Here is a 22,597-nt window from a genome sequence, read left to right as displayed (position 1 = left end):
GAAAACTTTTGTCTTTATAGTTCAAACTCTGGATTGATTATCAGAATTACTTTGGATAATGTTTTCTATCATAATGCACATTAAGTGAGTTAGATTTTTAATTTAAGCTAATGTGCACAATATAAGGGTACTAGCACACCCCTTGGGTAAAGGGCTCAACTGCAACTTGAACTTTACCTTAGAAATTAAACAATGTAACCTAATCATTTTACCCTTATATTAATCTGAAATAATAAAAAAACCTGTAAAATTTTTCTCTTAATATTTATATTGGTAAAGTAGATCTCAAAATAGCATATAATCTTAAAATAATTTTGATTTTTTTCCTAAAAGATGTACTTTAATAATTATAGTTGTTTCATATAAAGTCATGATGCATTCCCTGGGGAAAAGAATATTTGAACCCAAGGGAAGGCATCTCAGAATTCTAGTTGGTGACAGGGTAGTAATATTTTGGGATTAGAAATTTTTTTTTATATGTAGGGGCAAGTTGGAAAGGGTGACCTCTGGCCAAATCATTATGTTTGTATTAATTTCTATACTTCATACATTCAACAACTATTAGTTGAACCTGTACCAGGTTACAGACACTGTCCTAGGTGCTGGAGATGCATTGGTGGACAGGACAAGTATCCTTCCGTTTGTAGAGCTTATGGACTAGCGCAGTGTTTCTCAACCTTTTTTTTTTTTTTTTATCTCACAACACACTTAAACCTATAGTTGAACTTCTGCAGTACACATATGTTGATCAAAAAAAGAGCAAAAAATAAAAAAAGACTATACCTACTGTGGTTTGGACTTCTTTTGAAAATAATTTAATTAATCTTAAAAAATGTTTGCAGCCTACCTAAGACCCTCACATGGCACACTGGTTGAAAATCACTGTTCTAGTGGATGGAGACTGAATATATTCGATCAATGGCAGAATTTGTTAGATTTAGTTAGTAAGTTCTATGGGGACAAAATAAATTAGGGTACAGTGGTAGAACATAGGTTAGGAAGTGAAGAGCTATAATTTTGAAGTAGGTACTTAGGGTAAGACTCATTGAAAGGATGATATTCTAGCAAAGATTTAAAGATAATAAAGGAATTAGCCATGTGAATATGGGGCTTGAAGGCATTCCAGGCTGAGAGAACAAATGAACGTATTGAAGGCCTTGACATCAGATGCCCGTGTGTTTGGAGCACATTGTGCAAGGCCAAGAACAATTAGTAAGAGCGATTATGTCAAGTGGTATGTGCTAGGACATAGTCAGACATTGCATGTGAAACTTGTTAACTGTATTTATTATTCACTATTCTATGTCTTTATCAATATTTTATCTGCTTTGGCTATGTTATGAGAAAGTTGTGCTTAAAAATCACACAGTAAGATTGTGGATTGTGGATTCTTATTAATGCATCTTGAGCCTCTGTCATTAGGGTTATGCTTATGGGTTTGTTACATACGATTGGTTTTCTATGCTTACTATGCTTTTTGCACTAGTTTACTTTTTAAAATTAAAAGCTACAGTAGCTTTCTTTGATTAAATCTTCTTGGTATGTTTCTGCTTCATGGTTCATTGGCTTTCAGCTTTCCATGCTTTATGTTTTATAAACTGTTTATATCTGGATTTAGTTTGGTTTTCAGTCTGCAATCTTAGAGCTTCTATCCTTTGACTGTTTGAATCCATTTAAATTAATTATAACGATAGGTAAGTAAATGTCTAAGATCTTATTTGATCTTTTGCTTTTGATTTACTTTCCCCCCTCCCTATACCTTTATTGAGTGTCCTTTATAATCGTTCTTCTTCTTTACTTTTAAGAAATAATTATATTTCTCTTAGCATATTAATTCTTAAATATGTAAGAATCTAATGTAGTCTAGAAGTAAAAATACCTCTATCCTTCATCCAAACAGTAAGACAGTCGGGCGCTTTAATTTCTTCTACTTTCCATAGTCCGTGCGTTTCCTCTCACAAATCCTGTTTTCTCCTGTTAACCATTTGTTGGGCCTTTTTATTGATTCTTAGCTTGACTCTTAGCTTCTCTCTCATATTTTAAAATTCTGTATCTTTCTTTGCTGGAATTCTGTTAATTTCCTAGGCTTTAGTGAGTTTGTCCACATCATTTTTAACTTTCCCCATTATTAGTCATCCCATTGTTGTTGTTACATTTATTGTCAGTTTTATTGGGATTACCCAAAGTTTGCCAGTTTCTTGGTTCAACATTTCTTCTTCCCTCACACTCACTTTTCCTGTGTCTCACATTCTTATTATAAGATACCCTTTAGGAAGTATAACATTGATGATCTATGGTAAATGTTTTCAGGTTTTTCTGAAAATACCTTTGTTTTTTCCCATATTCTTGAATGCAGTTTGGCTGAGTATAGAATGCTCAATTACCAGTTATTTTTCCTTAAGAATTTGGAAATATCACTTCATTTTCTTCTGACCTTGGTTGTTACTATTGAGAAATCTCCTGTTGGTCTATTTGTGGGAATTGGTAATTCTTTTCTTTTTGTTTTTCAGATTTTCTTTTACTTGGTATTTTATATATCCTAAAATATTTTTAGGTATATGCTAATTTTTACTTATCCTGCTATGGGCTCGTAGTGCTTTCTAAATAGGGAGATTGTGCCGTTTGACAATTCTGAAAAATTCGTAGTTGTTATGTCTCTGAATACAGCCTTTTCTCTGTGCTCTCTATTCTTTCCTACTAGTTTTTGGGTTAGCTTTTAATTTTAAATACTACATTTTAATCCCTTGCTTATCTTGAAATTCCTTTATCTTTCTGTGTAGCATTCTGGTTATTTGTTGTTGTTGTTTTTTATCTTCCAGATTGCATTTCTCTCTTTTGCTCTGATTGCTGTTCAGTCTATCTTTCCATTGAATTTTAAAACTTTTATGGCAGTGTTTCTTTACGTATATATTTTTTATTTCAGAATTAATATGAGGGTACTAATGATCAGGTTACATTGTTTGTGTTTGTTGGGTGAAGTCCAAGTTGTAGTTGAGTTCTTCACCTAGGAGATGTGCCATCTACCCTTAACGTTGTGCCCGTTAGGTCAGAGCACATTAATCATCCTCCTTCCTTCCTTATTTTCCCTCTCTCTTTTCCCCACCCCCTCAGCCCCACTTGGATTTAATTGTGTTTTTCTCTTGTGTGGGCATGTAGTTGTTCATCTACTGGTTTCATGTTAGTATTGAGGACATTGGATACTTGCTTTTCCATTCTTGCCATACTTTACTAAGGAGAATGATCTTCAACTCCATCCAGGTTAATACAAAAGATACAAAGTTTCCATCTTTTTATGGCTATTTGAATGGTACTCCATGGTATACATATGCCATGTATTATTTCATCCATTCCTGGGTTGATACCACATGTCGGTGATTGTGAATTGAACTGCGATGAACATTGTAGTGCACATGTCCTATGGTTAAAATGATTTTTTTTTCTTCTGGGTAGATACCTCATAATGGGATTGTGGGATCAGATGAAAGTCAACTTTTAACTCTTTGAGTATTCTCCATACTTCTTTCCCAAGAGGCCACATTAGTTTGCAGTCCCACCAACAGTGTAAGGTGTTCCCTTCTCTCCATACCCACTCCAGCATCTGCAGCTTTGGGACTTTGTGATGTGGTCTACTCTCACTGGGGTTAGGTGATATCTCAGGGTGGTTTTGATTTGCATTTCTCTTATGATTAGGGACAATAAGCTTTTTTTCATGTGTTTGTTGGCTATTCATTGTGACAATTTTTTTGTACCTGTAAGTTTCTTTTTGCTTTTCATGGTGACTATTTATATATTTAATGATCTTAAGCATAAAAATTTTTAATCACCTTCAGATAATTTTAATATTATGTTCTTTGGGTGCTAATCCTCCTACTGGTTATGTGGTTAACTTTCATTCATGGTGGTCATTTCTTCATGTACATTCCTCACCTGGATTGTTTTTCCTGTAGTTGCCCTTAGGGGATTTTTGTTGTTGTTTTTTTGTTTCTTTGTTTCTGGCAATAGCCCCTTTTCACTAATTTGAGATTGATTGTTATATTAACATTTTTGGCTTGGAGAATCCTATACTGTATGTGCAAAGTAAAATCAGACTCCACACATAAATGTAGCCCAGGTTTGTGAACTTCTGTTTTCACAGAGGACTTAAAAAATCTACCTGAAACTCAGAGATCTAAAAATATCAAATTCCTGGCATGCTGAGATGAGTGAGTTAGTCATAATTTTTAAAACAGTACGTTGTACATATTAAACATTCAGTAAATATTAGCTATTTCAACGATTACTATCACTTGAACAAGTGGATGGAATTCTTTCTTCTTTCACTGGGTGAAAGATCCTATATATAAACAGAGTGATTTCTGTATGGAATGACACTCATTCTCCAAATCATGCAGGCTCTTGGCAATCAAGGATTAAGATCAGCAGAACTCCTTCTCATGATGGTTCAGTACAACTTGAACACTGCAGGAAAAGCTGAGGCTTATATACTTAGAAAAAAATCTCCTTTTTGACTCACATAGAGAGATTAACCTTCACACATTGAAGAAACACAGAGAACCTTAAAATATGTATTTAAAATTATGTGCAAATAATGGCAGCTAATTTCCTATTCTTTTACTTTGGTAAATGTAAAATATATTTATTTTCCTTAGTAATGGTTAACTTTTCCTGAAAGAAATTATGCATTTTTTTCTTCATGGTTTCTAAGAAGTCCTTGGTTGTTCTCATCCTTTTATAATTTAATACAATGAAGAGAGATGATTAATTTGCCTGATTGTTTGGAAACTCTGTGCAGAACTTTGGAGGTCATGGCTGGCACAGGAGAGTGTCTTACATATTGTTGTAGGACACTCGCCTGTTCAGCAACACATTAGCATATTACAAAGGAGAAGGCCGAAGTATAGTGGTGAGACCAGGTTTGCCCAAAGTCTGCTGATAGACGGGCTCCCATTCCTTTATTGTGCTTGGAAGACCTGGGAATCTTCATCCTCTTCTTCAACCATCACTGCTATTTCCCTTCCAGAATAGTTTTCACTCACATAAGTTGCTGAATAAATGGGTGCTTATTTCTGCTTTATCAAAATGTTATTCTAACTGAAGACAAGTTCCTTTCATTCTTTTTTGTCTTCTGACATGAAGAAGCAAGTCTCATACAATGTTTAGTAGTTGTTCTTCCTTGAAGTGATTAATGTAACTGTATTCATTTCTTTATACATACATTCCGTGTCCACATGTACATCCATATACACAACACTTATTCTGTGCAACTACTGTAGGGTAGAGTGTTGGGGAAGGTGGAGAGATGAAAATATAAAGAAACATATCTCCATCTCAGAGCTCACTATCTAGCAGAGGAGATAGATATAAAGAGATAATCATAGTACTACAGATTAATGTCGTGGAAAGATGTACAGTGCTATAAAATTGAAGGTAGAAATATTAATTCTTTTTGAGAAGTCCAGGAATACTTTATGGGGAAATAGATTCCGAGCAGAAAGAATCTTTAAATGATTGATAGAAGTTTTACGAGGTAAAAGCGGGTATTTTAAATAGGGGGAACCATACATGCAAAATCTTGTAAGTGTGAAAGTTTGACATTTTTAACTGAGGAGATCTATGAAGCTGACATAAAAGTTCATAGGGGTTTGGCCAGAGAAGAACTTGGTAAGGTCAGTTCTGGACTGTAAAAAGGCTTTATTTAACATTCAGGAGTTAGGATGTTATCTTTGAGACGGTGATATCACATATTGACCAACATTTATAAAGCTAGAGAAGATAGCCAGATGTGCATTTTACAAACAATATCAGCAATCAGTGTGAAGGATTGGTAACTAGGTCATAAATGGGACACTGTGAAGGGAAACACTTCAGGCAATGAAGAGGGTCTGAATTTAGTCCCTGGTGATAGGGATGGAGGAGGGACAGGAGGAGGGTAGGATTCAAGAGAGACTGAAGACAAAAATCAATAAGATATGAGACTTGATTGATGTTGAGACTCACAAGAGTCAGGTTTCATTCAGATTCTTTTGTAAGCCACTGAATAAACATCTTATTCAGAGAAGGAATTTGTAGAGGTTTGCTTGAGAAAGGTAGCAAGTGGGTTAGTGATCTCTGTGGACCTCAAGATAGGGATTGAAATAATGATACGATGATAACGTTTCTGCAGTAAAGGAGAATTAAAGCTTCAAAAAAAAAAAAAGAAAGCTTCATGGTCAACATAGAGACATACTGATTCATAAGAATCCAGTGATGTCAAATTAAAAGCAAAAGCAGAGTCAACATTTCTGAAAACACAGAAGTAATTGGGAGAAAGCAGTCAAGATCTAATCAATTAGTCTTGCTTATAGCTGTTGCCATAGTATAAGTGTGTGTTGATGGCCTTATGTGTTGCCAATGGCAAATCATTCTTGCAAATAAATATTAATATTTTTATACACATGGTATATTTTACGTAGGTGCCAAGAATAGTATTCCAAAAGATAAATTTTGGAAGGAAACAAGTCCTTAATTTGGCAATGTTGATGTGTGAGTCTATGTAATGTTGTTAATATCGGGGTATTTGAATATTACATATTCAGATGTCACCCAATAATGTGCATTGGTGTTTTTCAATGTTTGATATTTACTGTAAGCTTTGGGATTTTTTTGAATACTTTAATGACAGAAATGCAAAGAGAAGAAGATAGGGATGTTGCTGTGGAATACACTGACATGAAATCAGAAATGAATTTAAAATCTGAATTGGCAAAAGCAATGTCTATTTCAGTGGCAAAATCAAAATCAGGGCAAGGAGACAAAATGTTTTTATTATTGACTAAATAAAATGGGCAAATAGGAAGCAGCATGTATCCCAGCACCCACCTGGAAGGTGCTATTGGACATTCTGTTAATGGGGACAGATCCCCACCCCCATCCCTTCTCCATCTCCACCTTAATCCTACCAACATCAACACAAAAATGAAATAAAACTTTTTATATCCAGGGCGGCGCCTGTGGCTCAGTTGGTAGGGCGCCAGCCCCATATACCGAGGGTGGCGGGTTCAAACCTGGCCCCGGCTGAACTGCAACCAAAAAATAGCTGGGCATTGTGGCGGGTGCCTGTAGTCCCAGCTACTCGGGAGGCTGAGGCAAGAGAATCGCTTAAGCCCAGGAGTTGGAGGTTGCTGTGAGCTGTATGATGCCATGGCACTCTACCAAGGGCCATGAGGTGAAACTCTGTCTCTACAAAAAAACAAAACAAAACAAAACTTTTTATGTTCAATGCTATATAGTAGTGTTTTAAACTTACCCTTTAAGAGGGATAGAGTTTAAATGTTAAGTATTTGCGATGTTAGCTTTAAGTTTTTAAATAGACATTAAATAAACATTTAAATGTTTGTATTTAAATGTTTCCTTTATCTACAATCTTATCAAATGTCTGTTTCAGTCTGAGATCTTTTTTTACGTATTGTTAATACATGATTTCTATGTACTAAACTATACTTCCATTATATCTTTTTTACAGAACATGTCTGAGACCTTTATGTAAGAAATTTTACTGCATATTATTATAGTCATTAATTATTAAAAGAACATAAAACACAATAATTTATAGTTTAGGAATTCTTATATTTCTTTCTCAAATGCTAAAGATTAATATCTATTGGGAACTTGGAGACATTAGACATTTTTCAAATTTTTTGACTGATTTTCTCACGATTCAGAATAATTTATAAATTTCATAAGAAATGCCTGGGTAGAATTTCCACATGGAAAACATTACCAGCTTTTTTACTAAGCTTTTTTATACTAAGCTTTTTTTTTTTTTTAAACTTTATTTTATTTATTTATTTATCTTTTTGGAGACAGAATCTCACCTTGTCGCCCCCGGTAGAGTGCTATGGCATCACAGCTCACAGCAACCTCCAACTCTTGGGCTTAAGTGACTTTCTTGCCTCAGTCTCCCAAGTAGCTGGGACTACAGCCACTTGCCACAACACCCGGCTATTTTTTGGTTGTAATTGTCATTGTTGTCTTTTGCCGGCCCCAGCTGGGTTCGAACCTGCCAGCCCCGGTGTATGTGGCCAGCGCCCTAGCCACTGAGCATGGGCGCCATGCCACCATACTAAGCTTTTTATGTGTTTGTCTTACTTAGTTCTGACTGTGTGTAACCTATGATGTGTAGGCACTTGGTAGCTCCACATTACAGATGAGATCAAGAACAGGTTGCATACACGAGGCCACAGAATGGGTAGGAGGTGGTGTAGATTTATATGCAGGCTCTGGCTCCACAGCACACAGTCTAAGCAGATACACCATCTAATAGGCAGCCAGCAGAGGCGGCGTTCTGAAACGAAGGAGAAAGAGTGGAACTGGAAATGGAATCTACATTGGTTTCTCTATAATTCGTGAGAGTGTTATGGATCAGGTGCACAGCTTCTGTGGGATTCAGTGTTGCTGTGAGCTAAGATGGGGCTGGTGTGATGAACTTTGAGCTTTCCAACTATGCATTACACACAGTTGAACTTTTCCTAGTCTTTAAAATAAAAAAAGAAAAAAAATGCTCAGACTTCATTTCAGCAATTTATTTCTGTGCTAGAGCAGCCAAGTGAAATGACAGTGTGAGGAATGATCCCTGCTAATTCCACGAAGAGCTGTGTACTCTGTGGCTGCAGTCTGGTGTTTGCTGGGGAGTCGCTCCCGTCTCTGCTTTGCCCTGACTGCATAAACAACCCTGTTTTGTTTCTAGCTAATCCTCCCTTATCAATGTGTCCTTCTCAATCCCTGATTACATTCTGAGCTAACTCCACCCTGGTATGTCAGCCTCATTTAATAGCACTTTATGAGAGAACATGCTTGTGGTATCAGCATCTGAAGAGTCAGCAGGAAGAACAGTGACTTCACCTTTTAAAAGTAACTTTAAAGCGAAATCTTTAGGGTTTACCTCTTTCGGCGTGCTAGAATGCTGCTGGGGGAGCTGGTTAAAATTTCCCTAATTGTCTCTATACAGGTGTAAAAAAATTACTGGGTTGGTGTGAGCTCATCAGATTTTTAGAATTTCATGAACTGGGGATTAAAAAAAACAAACACCACCACCAACACAGTGTGTACAGAGATTGGTTTTCTTGAGTGATGACTTTAAGACATGGTTTGAATGAAGAGGGAGGTAGACAGATGGCTTAGCTACAATATTAATACTAACAGCATTGGTTTATCGCATAGTTAGGAAATGTTCTATAGATACATCTTATGGTTTTAAATGCCATCCTGGAAAACTAAGTGTACCTATGGTGATCATGAGCTTTTGACATGGACAGACCTGATTTTAAAGACTGCCGCTACTTGTGTACTATGTGATCTTAGACAAAAGATGTAGCTTTCTTGCTCCACCCCACTTTTAAATGGCATAGCTCCTCTGAACTTTCTCATCTCTGAAAAGTAGTGAATATAAAACATAATCTTGTTATGAAGATTAAAAGAGCCATAATTAAGGCTTAGTATAGTGGATGGGGTATACAGTGGATACCAGAGAGAAGGTAGACCTTTTATTGATTGATTGATCACCTTAACTTATTGAGCACTTTTCTGTGTTTTGGGTGGTTTCTGAGGGGGCATTTGTTCTACTTGACTTCCAAGGCCCTCATTAAATGTCCCCCCAGCACCCACTAGTCTGTAGCCCTGGCTGGCACTTTCCCCATTGCTTGCCTACTTGTCTCATTAAGGTGAGAGACTGTGTCTGTCTTGTTCATCATTATATCACCATCCTCAGAAAAACCAGCGCAAAGGAAGGTGTTTAGTAAATATTTATTTATCGAGTGGCTGAATTAATAAATGCCCCGGGTCAAGGTCTGTGTTTGCTGACTCCTCTCTGCTTCTGTCTTTGGTTTGGTAGAGGGGAAAGTTGCCAGCAGAAAACAAGATAGTTCATCTTAGTTCTTATGAAAACAAGTCAGCCCAGGGTGGGGGTAGCTCTAAGTGCTGCCCAAGCGTATTTGGACACTGTGCCGGAATCATTTATTTTCCTTGTGTCATTAGAAAGCTTTTCTATTTCTAAGTTTGCAGCTATTTGCCATGGTTGAGGTGACTGGATATATTATCTTTCCTGCCTGAGGGAGGGGTGAAGCCTAGACCTTAAAGGTATGACATCCCTCCATACAACACCATCAATTCCTAACAACCAGCTGTGTAATCTTATTACCCATCTAAGTTTCAGTCTCCTTGACTCTTTGATGAGATTAATAATAAGCATATCTCATAGGGTTACTGTAAAGCCTTGAAAATGTACCGTTCAGGCTTGGCACCTGTAGCTCTAGCGGCTAAGGTGCCAGCCACATACCCCTGCGCTGGTGGGTTTGAATCCAGCCTGGGCCTGCCAAACAACAATGACGGCTGCAACCAAGAAATAGCTGGCCATTGTGGTGGGCGCCTGTAGTCCCAGCTACTTGGGAGGCGGAGGCAGGAGAATCGCTTGAGCCCAGGAGTTGGAGGTTGCTGTGAGCTGTGATAGGGCGACAGCTTGAGGCTCTGTCTCAAAAAAAAAAAAAAGAAAATGTACCGTTCAAACCTCCCGATATGGGAACATTATAGACTGACAGCCCCAGCTGCTTCCCCTCTGGACCTACCACTGCTTCATACCCAGGCTGAGCTTCCCCGAGCTGCTCCCAGCCAGTGAGGAGGTGCAGTGGGGCTGCTACTGCAGGCCTGTTTCTTCAGGGCCTGAGGAGGCTCCTTGCACTAGTGACTTTGGTTCAAGAACTCCCCATATGCCTGGTGGAAACTCCTTAGTACTGTGCTGAGACTCTGCTTATCCAATCTTTCTCCTTCCTTCTCTGCTTCACAGAGATCAGGCCTGCGCTGTGGCCTGAGGCTCTCCCTGCCTCCTCCAGTTTCCTGTCCATTGCTGGTGTCTGTAGTAAACCTTGTGCTTGTCTTGGTGTCTGCTTCTTAGAGGATCTGAGTTAACACAAACAGTATAATTGTTGCTGGGAAGGAGTAGTAATTTATACCATAGAGTACAGACTCGATCGTTTCTTCATCAAGTATAAAGTGAACATTACTATAATAAGTTTAACTTGATTTTTATGCATTTTTTCAAAATTAAAATTCAGTGCTAATGACTATAAATTCTCTAGGGTGAGCAATAGCCACCATGTCCTCAGGGAAAACTACAGACATTTAGGACGTTACATGCTAATGTGCGGATCAGCTTTCAAGATTGTTCTTGTTTAGGACAGCCCTCCATAGTTCTGGATCTTTAAAGTGATGTTGTGATTTTAGTCTTTAACATTCAAGGACCCCAAATTTCTCTTCCTCCCCCAAATAAATTTATTGATAGCTCTCCAGTGTTACTCTGTTTTTATAGTCTTCTGCTGATGTCTTTGGCTTTCTTATTCTTTCTGCCAAATTCTCATGTGCCTGTTACTTTTGTGACAGACCAGGTCCAGGGCACAGTGACTATCCGGAACATCAGCACGCTGTCCTCAGGTTTGTATCAGTGTGTGGCTTCTAATGCCATCGGAACCAGCACCTGTCTTCTGGATCTCCAGGTTATTTCACGTAAGTATATGAAATTCTGATGTCAACTCTGGGACTGAAACTCTAAGACTTCCGTTAAAATAGGAAATGAAGGGTCCTGCTTAATAGATTTGGAGTTTCCTGATTATTAAATAGAAGTTTTTTGGGTTTGAATCATTATTGAAATTTTTTATAATGTTTTCGTATACTTTTCAGCCTCGGCAAAATGATAATCTTTGTTGTTGAAATATCTTTCTCTTTAGGATCTCTTTAGATCTGGCAAATCAAGCTCTTTAGAACTGGCAAATCAAGCCAGTTCTTTTTTTCTTTCTTTCTTTTTGAGACAGAATCTTGCTCTGTCACCTTGGTTAGAGGGCAGTAGTGCCATCCTAGCTTACCGCAACCTCAAACTTCTGTGTTCAAGTGATTCTTCTGCTCCAGCCACCCAAGTAGCTGAGACTACAGGCACACCTCACCACACCTGGCTTTTTTTTTTCTTTTTTCTATTTTTATGAAAAATAGAGAGTTTTTCTCTTTTTCAGGCAGGTCTCAAACTCCTGATCTCAAGTAATCCTCCCGTCACAGTCTCTCAAAATGCTAGGATTAGTGGAATGAACCACCGCAACCAGCATAAAGTAGTTTTTTTATAAGTAGTATAAACATTGTAAAAATTTGTAATGATCCTATTTTTCTTAATTTCTCATATTTGCTTAATTGGGCATCTAGGTTATAAACAGTGCAAAAAATTTCTCTTTAGTTGAGAATTCTTGGTGGTCTCAATTCTAGTTGCAAAAGAGCAGTTTGGCTAGGATAAGGTCATAAGGAATCCCACTGATTTATAGGGTTCATTTTGGGCAGATGAGGCGACTTAGGTGTCACCTGTCTCCTGCTCTGCTCTTGGTGTACTCTGGAAAAGGTGTGCCAGGCATTTGTTGTTTATTCATTCAGTAAGTGTGTTATCCTAGTCATGGGGGATATCGAAAGTTAACTGAGGTTTAACTTTATATGTTATATAGATGTAGTATTTTAGGCAATTTTGTACATTTTTAAGCAGATTCTTCAGTAAACTTCTATGTTTATGCAGTGACATGGGTATATACTATTTCTCTCTTTCTCTTCTCTTTAAATATATTTTTTAGCCCAGCCCAGGAACATTGGACTAATAGCTGGAGCCGTTGGCACTGGTGCAGTTATTATCATTTTTTGCATTGCACTAATTTTAGGAGCATTCTTTTACTGGAGAAGCAAAAATAAAGAGGAGGAGGAAGAAGAAATTCCTAACGAAATAAGGTTTGTGTGTTGGATAATTTGTCCTTCATGGCAAATGTGTTTTCTGTTTATTTTTTAGAGTTAAGATTTGTTTGCAATTATAACTCTGCTGGCCAAGAAAATTAAAGTGATACTTTCTTATATATCACTTTTCTTCATGGGGCTGTTCAACTTTATTTACTGGATCACAAAAGGGGGTAAAGATTAGCCTGTGCCCCAGTAGGAGGATGTAAATGAAGAGTTCCCTACTCCTCACATCTCCAGGGTATGTGGGCTTAGGTGGCTGCCACAACAAAAGAGTTAGCTTAAAACATGTGTTTAACATTGGCATTTACTAATATGGTGGATGAGAGGCAGCTCCCATGGCTCAGTGGGTTGGGCACTAGCCACATACACCCAGGCTGGCGGGTTCGAACCTGGCCCTGGCCAGCTAAACAACAATGACAACAACAACAACAACGACGACAACAACAAAAATAGCTCGCCATTGTGGTGGGTGCCTGTAGTCCCAGCTACTTGGGAGGCTGAGGCAAGAGAATCACTTAAGACCAAGAGTTTGAGGTTGCTGTGAACTGTGATGCTACGGCACTCTACTGAGGGGGACATAGTGAGACTCTGTCTCAGAAAAAAAAAAATGGCGGATGAGAACACAGAGCAAGAAGGAAGACTGTGAGAGTATACCAGTGTCTGCTACAGCTGCACAGACAGGCCCTGGAAATGTGACTTGGAAAGACAGTGCAGACTTGAGTATGGACATCTTGAGAAAACCATACCAAATGATCTTTAAGGGAAAGTGACTCTTGGTATATTGTAGACATTCCAGGTTCAGGCTCATTCTCAGAGTTCATCGTTGCATGCCCTCTTTGAAAATGCTTTAATGATTCCAATCTCATTGGTGAAATGTACACATTTCTGACCCTCACCTGCTCGTCTTACATGACTGCTTCCCAGTTCCCTCTGCCTTCCTCTCTTCTGCAGCTGCCCATGCCTCAGGGCTTCAACAAAAGTCCCCGCTCTCCTCCTGGACCATCCATATTTCTTTCCTTGGATCCATTTCTTTACTAAATTCCTTGATTTGATTCAAGGCTAGTTTAGGCATCACCTTCCCACATAAATGATTGTTAACTCCTCGCCCAGCCTTTCAGACTCACAAATGTTCTTATTTTGATTGCCCCTATTTGACTGTAGGCTTCTTGGGTGTAGGACTTTTTTTTCTTTTTTTTTTTTTTAATGTGTAACATCTAGTTAAAGTATACTCAATAAATGTCAAGTAAATTAGTTAACATCTTCAATTAAATTAATGATCTCTTTTAGCCTCTTGTAATTCTTAAGAGGTAGGCATCTGCAAGGATAGATTCCCTCAGCATAACAGACCGAGGAAAACTTTTTATTCGTGTACCACCAAAGTGATTCCTCAAACCTCAAGGAGCAATAAAATCAGGCCCACTCTAATCAGTCCCTAAAGTTCTTTATACGCATGGCTTGATTTCATGGCTATTTTATGGCAAGTAGCTCAGTGGACTGTTTTCCTATTTATAGTAAAAGAAAACAAAACAAGACAAAAAAAGGCCATATATATAATTACAAACTATATAAAAATGTGTATGTGTGTGTATGAAAAGACATTCTTTGAGAGATACAATGTTTCCTTTTCTATTCTTGGAGACTGAGAAGTTGAGGAGAGATTTTCTTGACCACTGTCTCTGAAAGGGAATGGGTACCAAGGCCAAGGTTATCCAGGGTTGCTGTGTTTGCTTTCATGATAGAGTGGTCTCTCCTGAGGTTTCAGATACACTAGCCTTAGCATGGAAAGAGAGTGTCCTGGGTAGGAGAGTAAGAGGACAGAATTAACCTAGAATAAATCCTCATGACAACTTTATTTTTGTTTTTTTCAGAGAGGATGATCTTCCACCTAAATGTTCTTCTGCCAAAGCATTTCACACAGAGATATCGTCCTCAGAGAACAACACGTTGACTTCTTCCAATACTTACAACAGTCGATACTGGGGCAACAATCCAAAAGTTCACAGAAACACAGAGTCATTTAACCACTTCAGTGACTTGCACCAGTCTTTCTCCCTCCAGTCGGGCAATGCCAGTATACCATCCATTTATGCCAATGGGAACCATCTGGTCCCTGGTTCTCATAAGACTCTGATAGTGACAGCCAACAGGGGGTCATCACCACAGGTCATGCCCAGGAGCAATGGCTCGGTCAGCAGGAAACCTCGGCCTCCGCACCCGCACACGCACTCCTACACCGTCAGCCACGCAACCCTGGAGCGAATTGGTGCAATACCTGTCATGGTGCCAGCCCAGAGTCGGGCCGGGTCGCTGGTGTAGAACATGAAGGGGCATCGTGTTCACAGATGAATAAAGGGAAGATCCCCATACACGGAGGAGGTTGGGGTGGGTGAATGAGTGGTGGGAAAGAAACACTTTCCTTGTCCTTATATTAGTAAAAAGCACAAAGAAGGCAATGCTGTTACCTGGCCACTGAGGTATGTGAAATGGACTGGAATCCTCCACCAGGAAGACTTGTTTTCCCACCACGGGTGTCCTGGGATTCTGTTCAAAAAACTGGAGCTCAAAGATGTGCCAAGCCAAGGAAAAAAATACAAAAGCAGAACAGCACCTTAAAACCCAAACTATAGCCCAGATGGGCTTGTTCTTTAATTGATGCCTAACTTAATAATTTTTCAAAAGACTAAAGTGCCAGATGGAGTTTAAATATTGAAATTATTTAAAAACATAGTTGTCATTAAGGAAATAACAAGCAGCCCGGAGGTACGTTCTGCCTCTCCTCATCCCCTCATTATAGATGAGGGCTTAATGGCGTAAATGGTTAATGTTGGTCCCGACAGGACTGGCTCTTATAATCAAAATGTTTTACACAAACAAAATTAAGAAAGAAATAGGGGAAAACAAAGGAAACTTCTTTGGGAAGCCCCTCAATATATTTATTTATTTATCAATTTCTTCCTGAACCATGAATTTCATATTTGGAATATTGCTATATTGACAGATTCTTGCCTGTCTATATTATTCTAGGATCTGATACAGGTCCATGGCAATTACTGTTCATTTTTCCTGGAAAAAGTATTTTTTTAAAGAAAAGTTTTTTTTAAAAAATACACGAGTGGCGTTGGGCTAGGAAATACAATGTGTTCAGCACCTTATTCAGTGATAGTGTCTAGTGAGCTCACAGGGAAATGTGACATCACGAGAGGGCGAGATGGTGTGGGCAGCACAGCGGCAGGCAGGAGAGGCTGAGGGCTGCGGCCTTGCTGGGCAGCCTCTCAGAGCAAGGCACACGCTTAATGAGGGCAGCACCTGATGCCTTTTATACTGAGGGAGACAACTTCCTCCTTGTTTGACAAGTAGAGGTTACTAGATTGTTACACGGAGGGCAGGAGTTGTTTTTGTTTTGGCTTTTTTCAAAATAATTCTGTTTGTAAAAGAGAGAAGACTTGAGGCAAAAGGAATGTCTCCCAATGTGCTCTTGGAAGGGTCAGGCCTGTGTCTGTGACAGCTCAGGTCACACTGTTACCCACATGCAGTTTACACCATGGTAAAGAGACTCCTTTGTGGTTAATTTCCTGCTTTGGCTGCCTTTGCAGCTCACCAGATCAATTTACGAACTCCCCATTCTATTTTGTTCTGTGTAGATCTGGCCATAGTGTTGATGACTGTCTTGCCTTAATCACACTTTAAGCAACCCACACATTTCATCCAAGGTTGGTTTTCTAAATAGCTTATGATACCGACTCCATGATTTTTAGAGTGTCTTTTTTTCCTGGATGTGTTTTCTCACTCCCTCTTCCCGCCATGCTTTTTGCCCTCTTTTCCTGCAAGCATAATCTTCGCAGACAGTGGATGCCTGACCATTTCCCGGTTATTTGAACAAGTGGAAACCATCAGCTACCCTTTTATTCCCAAGAAGGTCACACTCAGAACCTAACCATTTCAACCATTTCAATATTGATAAAAAGATGACTTTACTGTAGCATTCACTTATTTTTTCCATTTGACGGTTCTTGACTTTGTAAAAATTTAAATGAATGTCTATACTTTTTATAAGGAAAAGTGAAAATACTGTGGCAAAAAAGATACTATCAGATGCTGTGTAGAAAGCATTTATCTTGCATTTCTTTATTCTTTCTAATTATCTAAAATTCAATAAAAGTTTATTCATGTAGAGTAAGTTGTCATTAATTGTCAATAATGAGTATATCATTTCTTAATTTAATGTTTTCCTTAATGTTACAAGCATTTTTCCATTCTGTTAAATATTCACATCATTTTAATGGGCATATAGTATTTTAAAAATTACTTAACCTTTCCCTTATTGCTAGAAATTTGATTTCAGTTCTCACCCATATAACTGAAGATATAATAACCCTTTTCAGAAATTGAGCTATTTTCATACTTCTTGGTCTGAAAGTTTATGAAGACAGGATCTATGCCTGTTTTTTCATCGCCAAATCTCCATCATCTTCCACAGTGCCTCACAGAGATGTTAAGTAGATAAGCGACTACTGATTTCTGAACTAAAATTGCCCGTCAGTTTTGAGCGTGATCATAGCTCTTTTTTTTTTTTGAGACAGAGTCTCAAGCTGTTGCCCTGGGTAGAGTGCTGTGGCATCACAGCTCACAGCAGCCTCAAACTCTCAGACCCAAGCGATTCTCTTGCCTTAGCCTCCTAAATAGCTGGGACTATAGCTGACCGCCACATTGTCTGGCTATTTTTTGGTTATAGTTGTCTTTGTTGTTTGGCAGGCCTGGGCTGGATTCGAACCCTCCAGCTTCCATGTAGTGGCTGGCACCCTAGCCACTTGAGCTATAGGCGCTGAGCCAGATCATAGCTCTTAATACATACTGGATCATTCCTTTGTTTTAACTTTTGGTTTGAGATAATTATATATTTACATGTAGTTAGAAGAAATAGTGTAGATCCTATACATTCTTTATTTCCTCAAATGGTAACATCTTACATGACTGCAGCACAATATCACAAATTAACATGGATGTGATCCATCAACCTTGTTCAGATTTCAACTCCTACGTGTGGGAGCCTATGCATACTTAGTGATATGCAGTTTATGACATGAAGATTGTCGTGACCAGCACCACAGCCACGATCCAGGATTCCTTCGCTCTCCTGTTACAGTCAGAGACACCACTCTCCTCTCCAAGTTCTGAATCTCTTAACAGTCACTAGTTGTTTTCTCCATCTTTGTAATTTAGTCATTTGGAGAATGTGCTATAAATGGAATGTAGTATGTGACCTTCGAGGATTTGCTCTTTAAAATCTTTTTACTTAGAATAATTTACTTGAGTTCCATTTATGTTGTTGCATGTATCGATTATTTCTTCCTTGTACCACAGTCTGTTCAACCATTTACCCATTGAAGGATAATAAGGATATTGGATTGTTTTTAGTTTGGGGCCATTATGAGTTTGTGTGTGAACGTAAGTTTTCATTTTTTCCTGGGATAAATGTTCAGGAATGCATTGGCTGGTTGCATGTGGTAAGGGCATGTTTAGTTTTGAAATAAAATGACATACTCTTTTTCCAGAATGGCCATACAATTTAAAATTTCTTTTAGCAGAGATAGAGTGATCCAGTTTTCCTGTATACTAAACAGCATTTGGCATTTTCTATATATATATATATTTTGTTTGTTTGTTTTACACATTGTTATAATTGTGTAGTGATATCTTGTTGTGGTTTTAATTTGCATTTGCCTAACGATATTGAACATCTTTTCATGCATTTGTCTTCTTCATATTCTCTTCAGTGAAATATCTGTTCTTGTCTTTTGCTCATCTTTTAGATTTCCTGTTCCTTTGTATTTATTGTCAAGTTTTTTGCAAATTTATAAATATATTCTAGTTGCAGATCCTTTGTTGAATGTTGGTTGCAAATGTTTTTTCTTAGTTTGTACCTTTTATTTTCATTCTCTTCACATGGTCATTACAAAGCAAAAGTTTTGAATTTTGGTGATGTCCAGTTAATTTTTAATGGATTATACTTCTGGTGTCAAGTTTAAACTCTTTACTTAGATTTAAATTCCAAAGATTTTCAACCTTTTTTCCCTAAAAGTTTTATAGTTTTACATTAATTCCATGATCCATTTTGAGTTAGTTTTTAAAATAATGTATGAGGTATAGGTCAAGGCTCTCTCTTTTTTTTTTTTTTTTTGTCTATAGATGTTCAGTTGCTCCAGCACCATTTATTGAAGTCTAGTCTTCCTCCAGGGAATTGCTTTTGAACCTTTGTGAAATAGTCATTTATGTATATTTGTTTTAGTCTCTTTCTGTGTCTTCTTGCTGTTCCCATTGATCTTTTTGTGTCTGTGATGTGAACACCAATATCATGCTGACCCCTATAGCTCCTTAAAAAGCCTTAACATCTGGTAAAGTGTTTTCTCCTACTTCATCCTTATTTTTCAGAATTGTTTTAAATATTCTAGGTCCTGTATTTTTCTCCATGAATTTTAGAAATAAGGTGGTTTATGTCTCCATACATTGAACCTATAGAACCAATTAGAGCAGAACTGACATCTTTATGCTGAGTTTTCCAATCCATGAACATGGTATGTCTCTCTATCCATTTAAGTCTTTTATTTATTTATCAGTATTTTGAAAATTTTAGGATACAAATATGATACATGTTGTATTGGATTTCTACCTCAGTATTTCATTTTTTGAAGCAATTATAAATGGTTCAATGTTTTAAATTTTGGTTTTTATATATTTATTTTTAGTAAATGTATCCATCAAGTGTGATTGGATTTTGTGTGTTGATTTTGTATCTTGTGATCTTGTGGAATATATGTGTTCTGTCTGGAAAGTATCCAGCCATGTATGTCTGTAATGTTCACATCACGTGGTTGGATGCTTTCCGGACAATCATATTTCTTCTGAGGTGTTTTATTTCCTTATTTGTAGTTTCCCTGGGATTTCCTACATACATGATCATGCCATCTGAAAATAGGGATAGTTTTATTTCTTACTGTTTGTTTAGTCTGTGGGCCTCTTATTTCTTTTTCTTGCCTTATAGCAATGTCTAGAATTTACAGCCCTATGCAAATAAAAATGGTGTTAGCTGTAAGCTTTGCTAGATGACCTTTATTAATGAGGAAGTTTTATTCTGTTAGTTCACTGAAGGTTTTTATCATGAATGGGTGTTAGATTTTGTCAAATACTTTTTATTCATATGTTGTCACAATCATGATTTTACTTCTCTAGCCTGTTGATAATGCTGCATTATGTTGTTTGATTTTCAAATGTTGAACTAGCCTTGCATACCTGGAATGAATCCCAGTTAGTAATGATAGATAATTCTTTTTTTTGTTTTTTTATTTTATTTTTTATTGTTAAATCATAGCTGTGTACATTAGTGCAATCGCCTGTACCCATTCTAAGATGCACCATAGATATGGCCCCACCCATTATGCTCCCTCCACAAAAACCTCCCCCTTCCCTTCCCCTTCCTTGGCCCTTTCCCCATAGTCTTGTGCTATAGTTGGGTTATAGCCTTCATGTGAAAGCTATAATTTAGCTTCCTAGTAGGGCTGAGTACATTGGATACTTTTTCTTCCATTCCTGAGATACTTTGCTAAGAAGAATATGTTCTAGTTCCATCCATGTAAACATGAAAGAGGTAAAGTCTCCGTCTTTCTTTAAGGCTGCATAGTATTCCATGGTGTAAGTGTACCACAATTTGCTAGTCCATTCGTGGGTCGATGGGCACTTGGGCTTCTTCCATGACTTAGCAATTATGAATTGGGCTGCAGTAAACATTCTGGTACAGATGTCTTTGTTATATTGTGACTTTTGGTCTTCTGGGTATAAACCTAGTAAAGGAATTATAGGATCGAATGGCAGGTCTATTTTTAGGTCTCTAAGTATTCTCCAAACATCCTTCCAGAAGGAATGTATTAGTGGGCATTCCCACCAGCAGTGTAGAAGTGTGCCCTTTCCTCCACATCCACATCAACATTTCTGGTTTTGGGATTTTGTTATGTGGGCTACTCTTACTGGGGTTAGGTGATATCTCAGAGTAGTTCTGATTTGCATTTCTCTGATGATTAAGGATGATGAGCTTTTTTTCATGTGTTTGTAGATCTTGCGTCAGTCTTCTTTAGAGAAGTTTCTCTTTAAGTCCCTTGCCCACCCTGAAATGGGGTCACATGTTCTTTTCTTGCTATTAAATTTGAGTTCTCTGTGGATTCTGGTTATTAGACCTTTATCGGAGGTATAACCTGCAAATATTTTCTCCCATTCTGAGGGCTGTCTGCTTGCTTTACTCACTGTGTTCTTGGCTGTGCAGAAGCTTTTTAGTTTGATCAGGTCCCAGTAGTGTATTTTTGATACTGCTTCAATTGCCTGGAGAGTCCTCCTCATAAAATATTCCTCCAGGCCGATTCCTTCAAGAGTTTTCCCTGCACTTTCTTCAAGTATTTTTATAGTTTCATGTCTTAAGTTTAAATCTTTTATCCAGTGAGAGTCTATCTTAGTTAATGGTGAAAGGTGTGGGTCCAGTTTCAGTCTTCTACAGGTTGCCAGCCAGTTCACCCAGCACCATTTGTTAAATAGGGAATCTTTTCCCCACTGAATGTTTTTAATTGGCTTATCAAAGATCAAATAACGGTAAGTAGCTGGATCCATCTCTTGGTTCTCTATTCTTTTCCAGACATCTACTTCTCTGCTTTTGTGCCAGTACCATGCTGTTTTGATCACTGTGGATTTATAGTACAGTCTCAGGTCTGGTAGCGTGATTCCTCCTGCTTTGTTTTTATCGCTCAGTAATGTTTTGGCTATTCGAGGTTTTTTCTGATTCCATATAAAATGAAGTATTATTTTTTCAAGATCTTTAAAGTATGACAATGGAGCTTTAATAGGAATTGCATTAAAATTATATATTGCTTTGGGCAGTATGGACATTTTAACAATGTTGTCTTCCCAGCCATGAGCATGGTATGTTTTTCCATCTGTTAACATCTTCGGCTATTTCTTTTCTTAGAGTTTCATAGTTCTCTTTGTAGAGATCTTTCACGTCCTTTGTTAGGTATACTCCCAAATATTTCATCTTCTTTGGCACTACTGTGAAAGAATAGAGTCCTTGACTGTTTGTTCGGCTTGGTTATTGTTGGTATATATAAAGGCTACAGATTTATGGGTGTTGATTTTGTAGCCTGAGACATTGCTATATTCCTTGATCACTTCTAAAAGTTTTGTAGTAGAATCCCTAGTGTTTTCCAGATATATGATCACATCATCTGCGAAGAGTGAATCTCTTCTGATCTCTTCTGACCCTATGTGGATACCCTTGATCGCCTTTTCTTCCCTAATTGCAATGGCTAAAACTTCCATTACAATGTTAAAGAGCAATGGAGACAATGGGCAACCTTGCCTGGTTTCTGATCTAAGTGGAAATGATTTCAATTTAACTCCATTCAATACGATATTGGTTGTGGGTTTGCTGTAGATGGCCTCTATTAGTTTAAGAAATGTCCCTTCTATACCAATTTTCTTAAGTGCTCTGATCATGAAGGGATGCTGGATATTATCAAAAGCTTTTTCTGCATCAATTGAAAGAATCATATGGTCTTTATTTTTAAGTTTGTTTATGTTTTGAATTACATTTATAGATTTACGTATATTGAACCAGCCTTGAGACCCTGGGATAAATCCGACTTGGTCATGGTGTATCATTTTTTTGATGTGTTGTTGGATTCTGTTTGTTAGGATCTTATTGAGTATTTTAGCATCTATATTCATTAGTGATATTGGTCTATAATTTTCTTTTCTTGTTGGGTCTTTCCCTGGT

At 37.8% G+C, this 22,597-nt stretch overlaps 1 protein-coding gene across 5 annotated transcripts in view; it reads left to right on the top strand.

Annotated features, from left to right (window-relative positions):
- The window catches only part of IGSF11 (immunoglobulin superfamily member 11), a 146,782-nt gene extending 129,828 nt beyond the window's left edge, over positions 1 to 16,954 (top strand). For 4 of the 5 annotated variants that reach the window (XM_053565296.1, XM_053565300.1, XM_053565297.1 and 1 more), the window contains exons 5-7: positions 11,410 to 11,532; positions 12,630 to 12,780; positions 14,655 to 16,954. In XM_053565296.1, the coding sequence (XP_053421271.1) occupies positions 11,410 to 11,532; positions 12,630 to 12,780; positions 14,655 to 15,102 (722 nt within the window). In that variant the 3' untranslated portion in view covers positions 15,103 to 16,954. The remainder of the gene's footprint in view (positions 1 to 11,409; positions 11,533 to 12,629; positions 12,781 to 14,654) is intronic. The other variant, XM_053565298.1, reaches the window with a different exon arrangement.
- The last annotated feature ends 5,643 nt before the right edge of the window (positions 16,955 to 22,597 follow it).

Source organism: Nycticebus coucang, chromosome 16 (genome assembly GCF_027406575.1).
Source record: "Nycticebus coucang isolate mNycCou1 chromosome 16, mNycCou1.pri, whole genome shotgun sequence".
In the NCBI taxonomy this organism is placed as follows: domain Eukaryota; kingdom Metazoa; phylum Chordata; class Mammalia; order Primates; family Lorisidae; genus Nycticebus; species Nycticebus coucang.
Note: the sequence above shows the minus strand (reverse complement) of the source record. Positions and strands in the feature narration are given on the sequence as shown.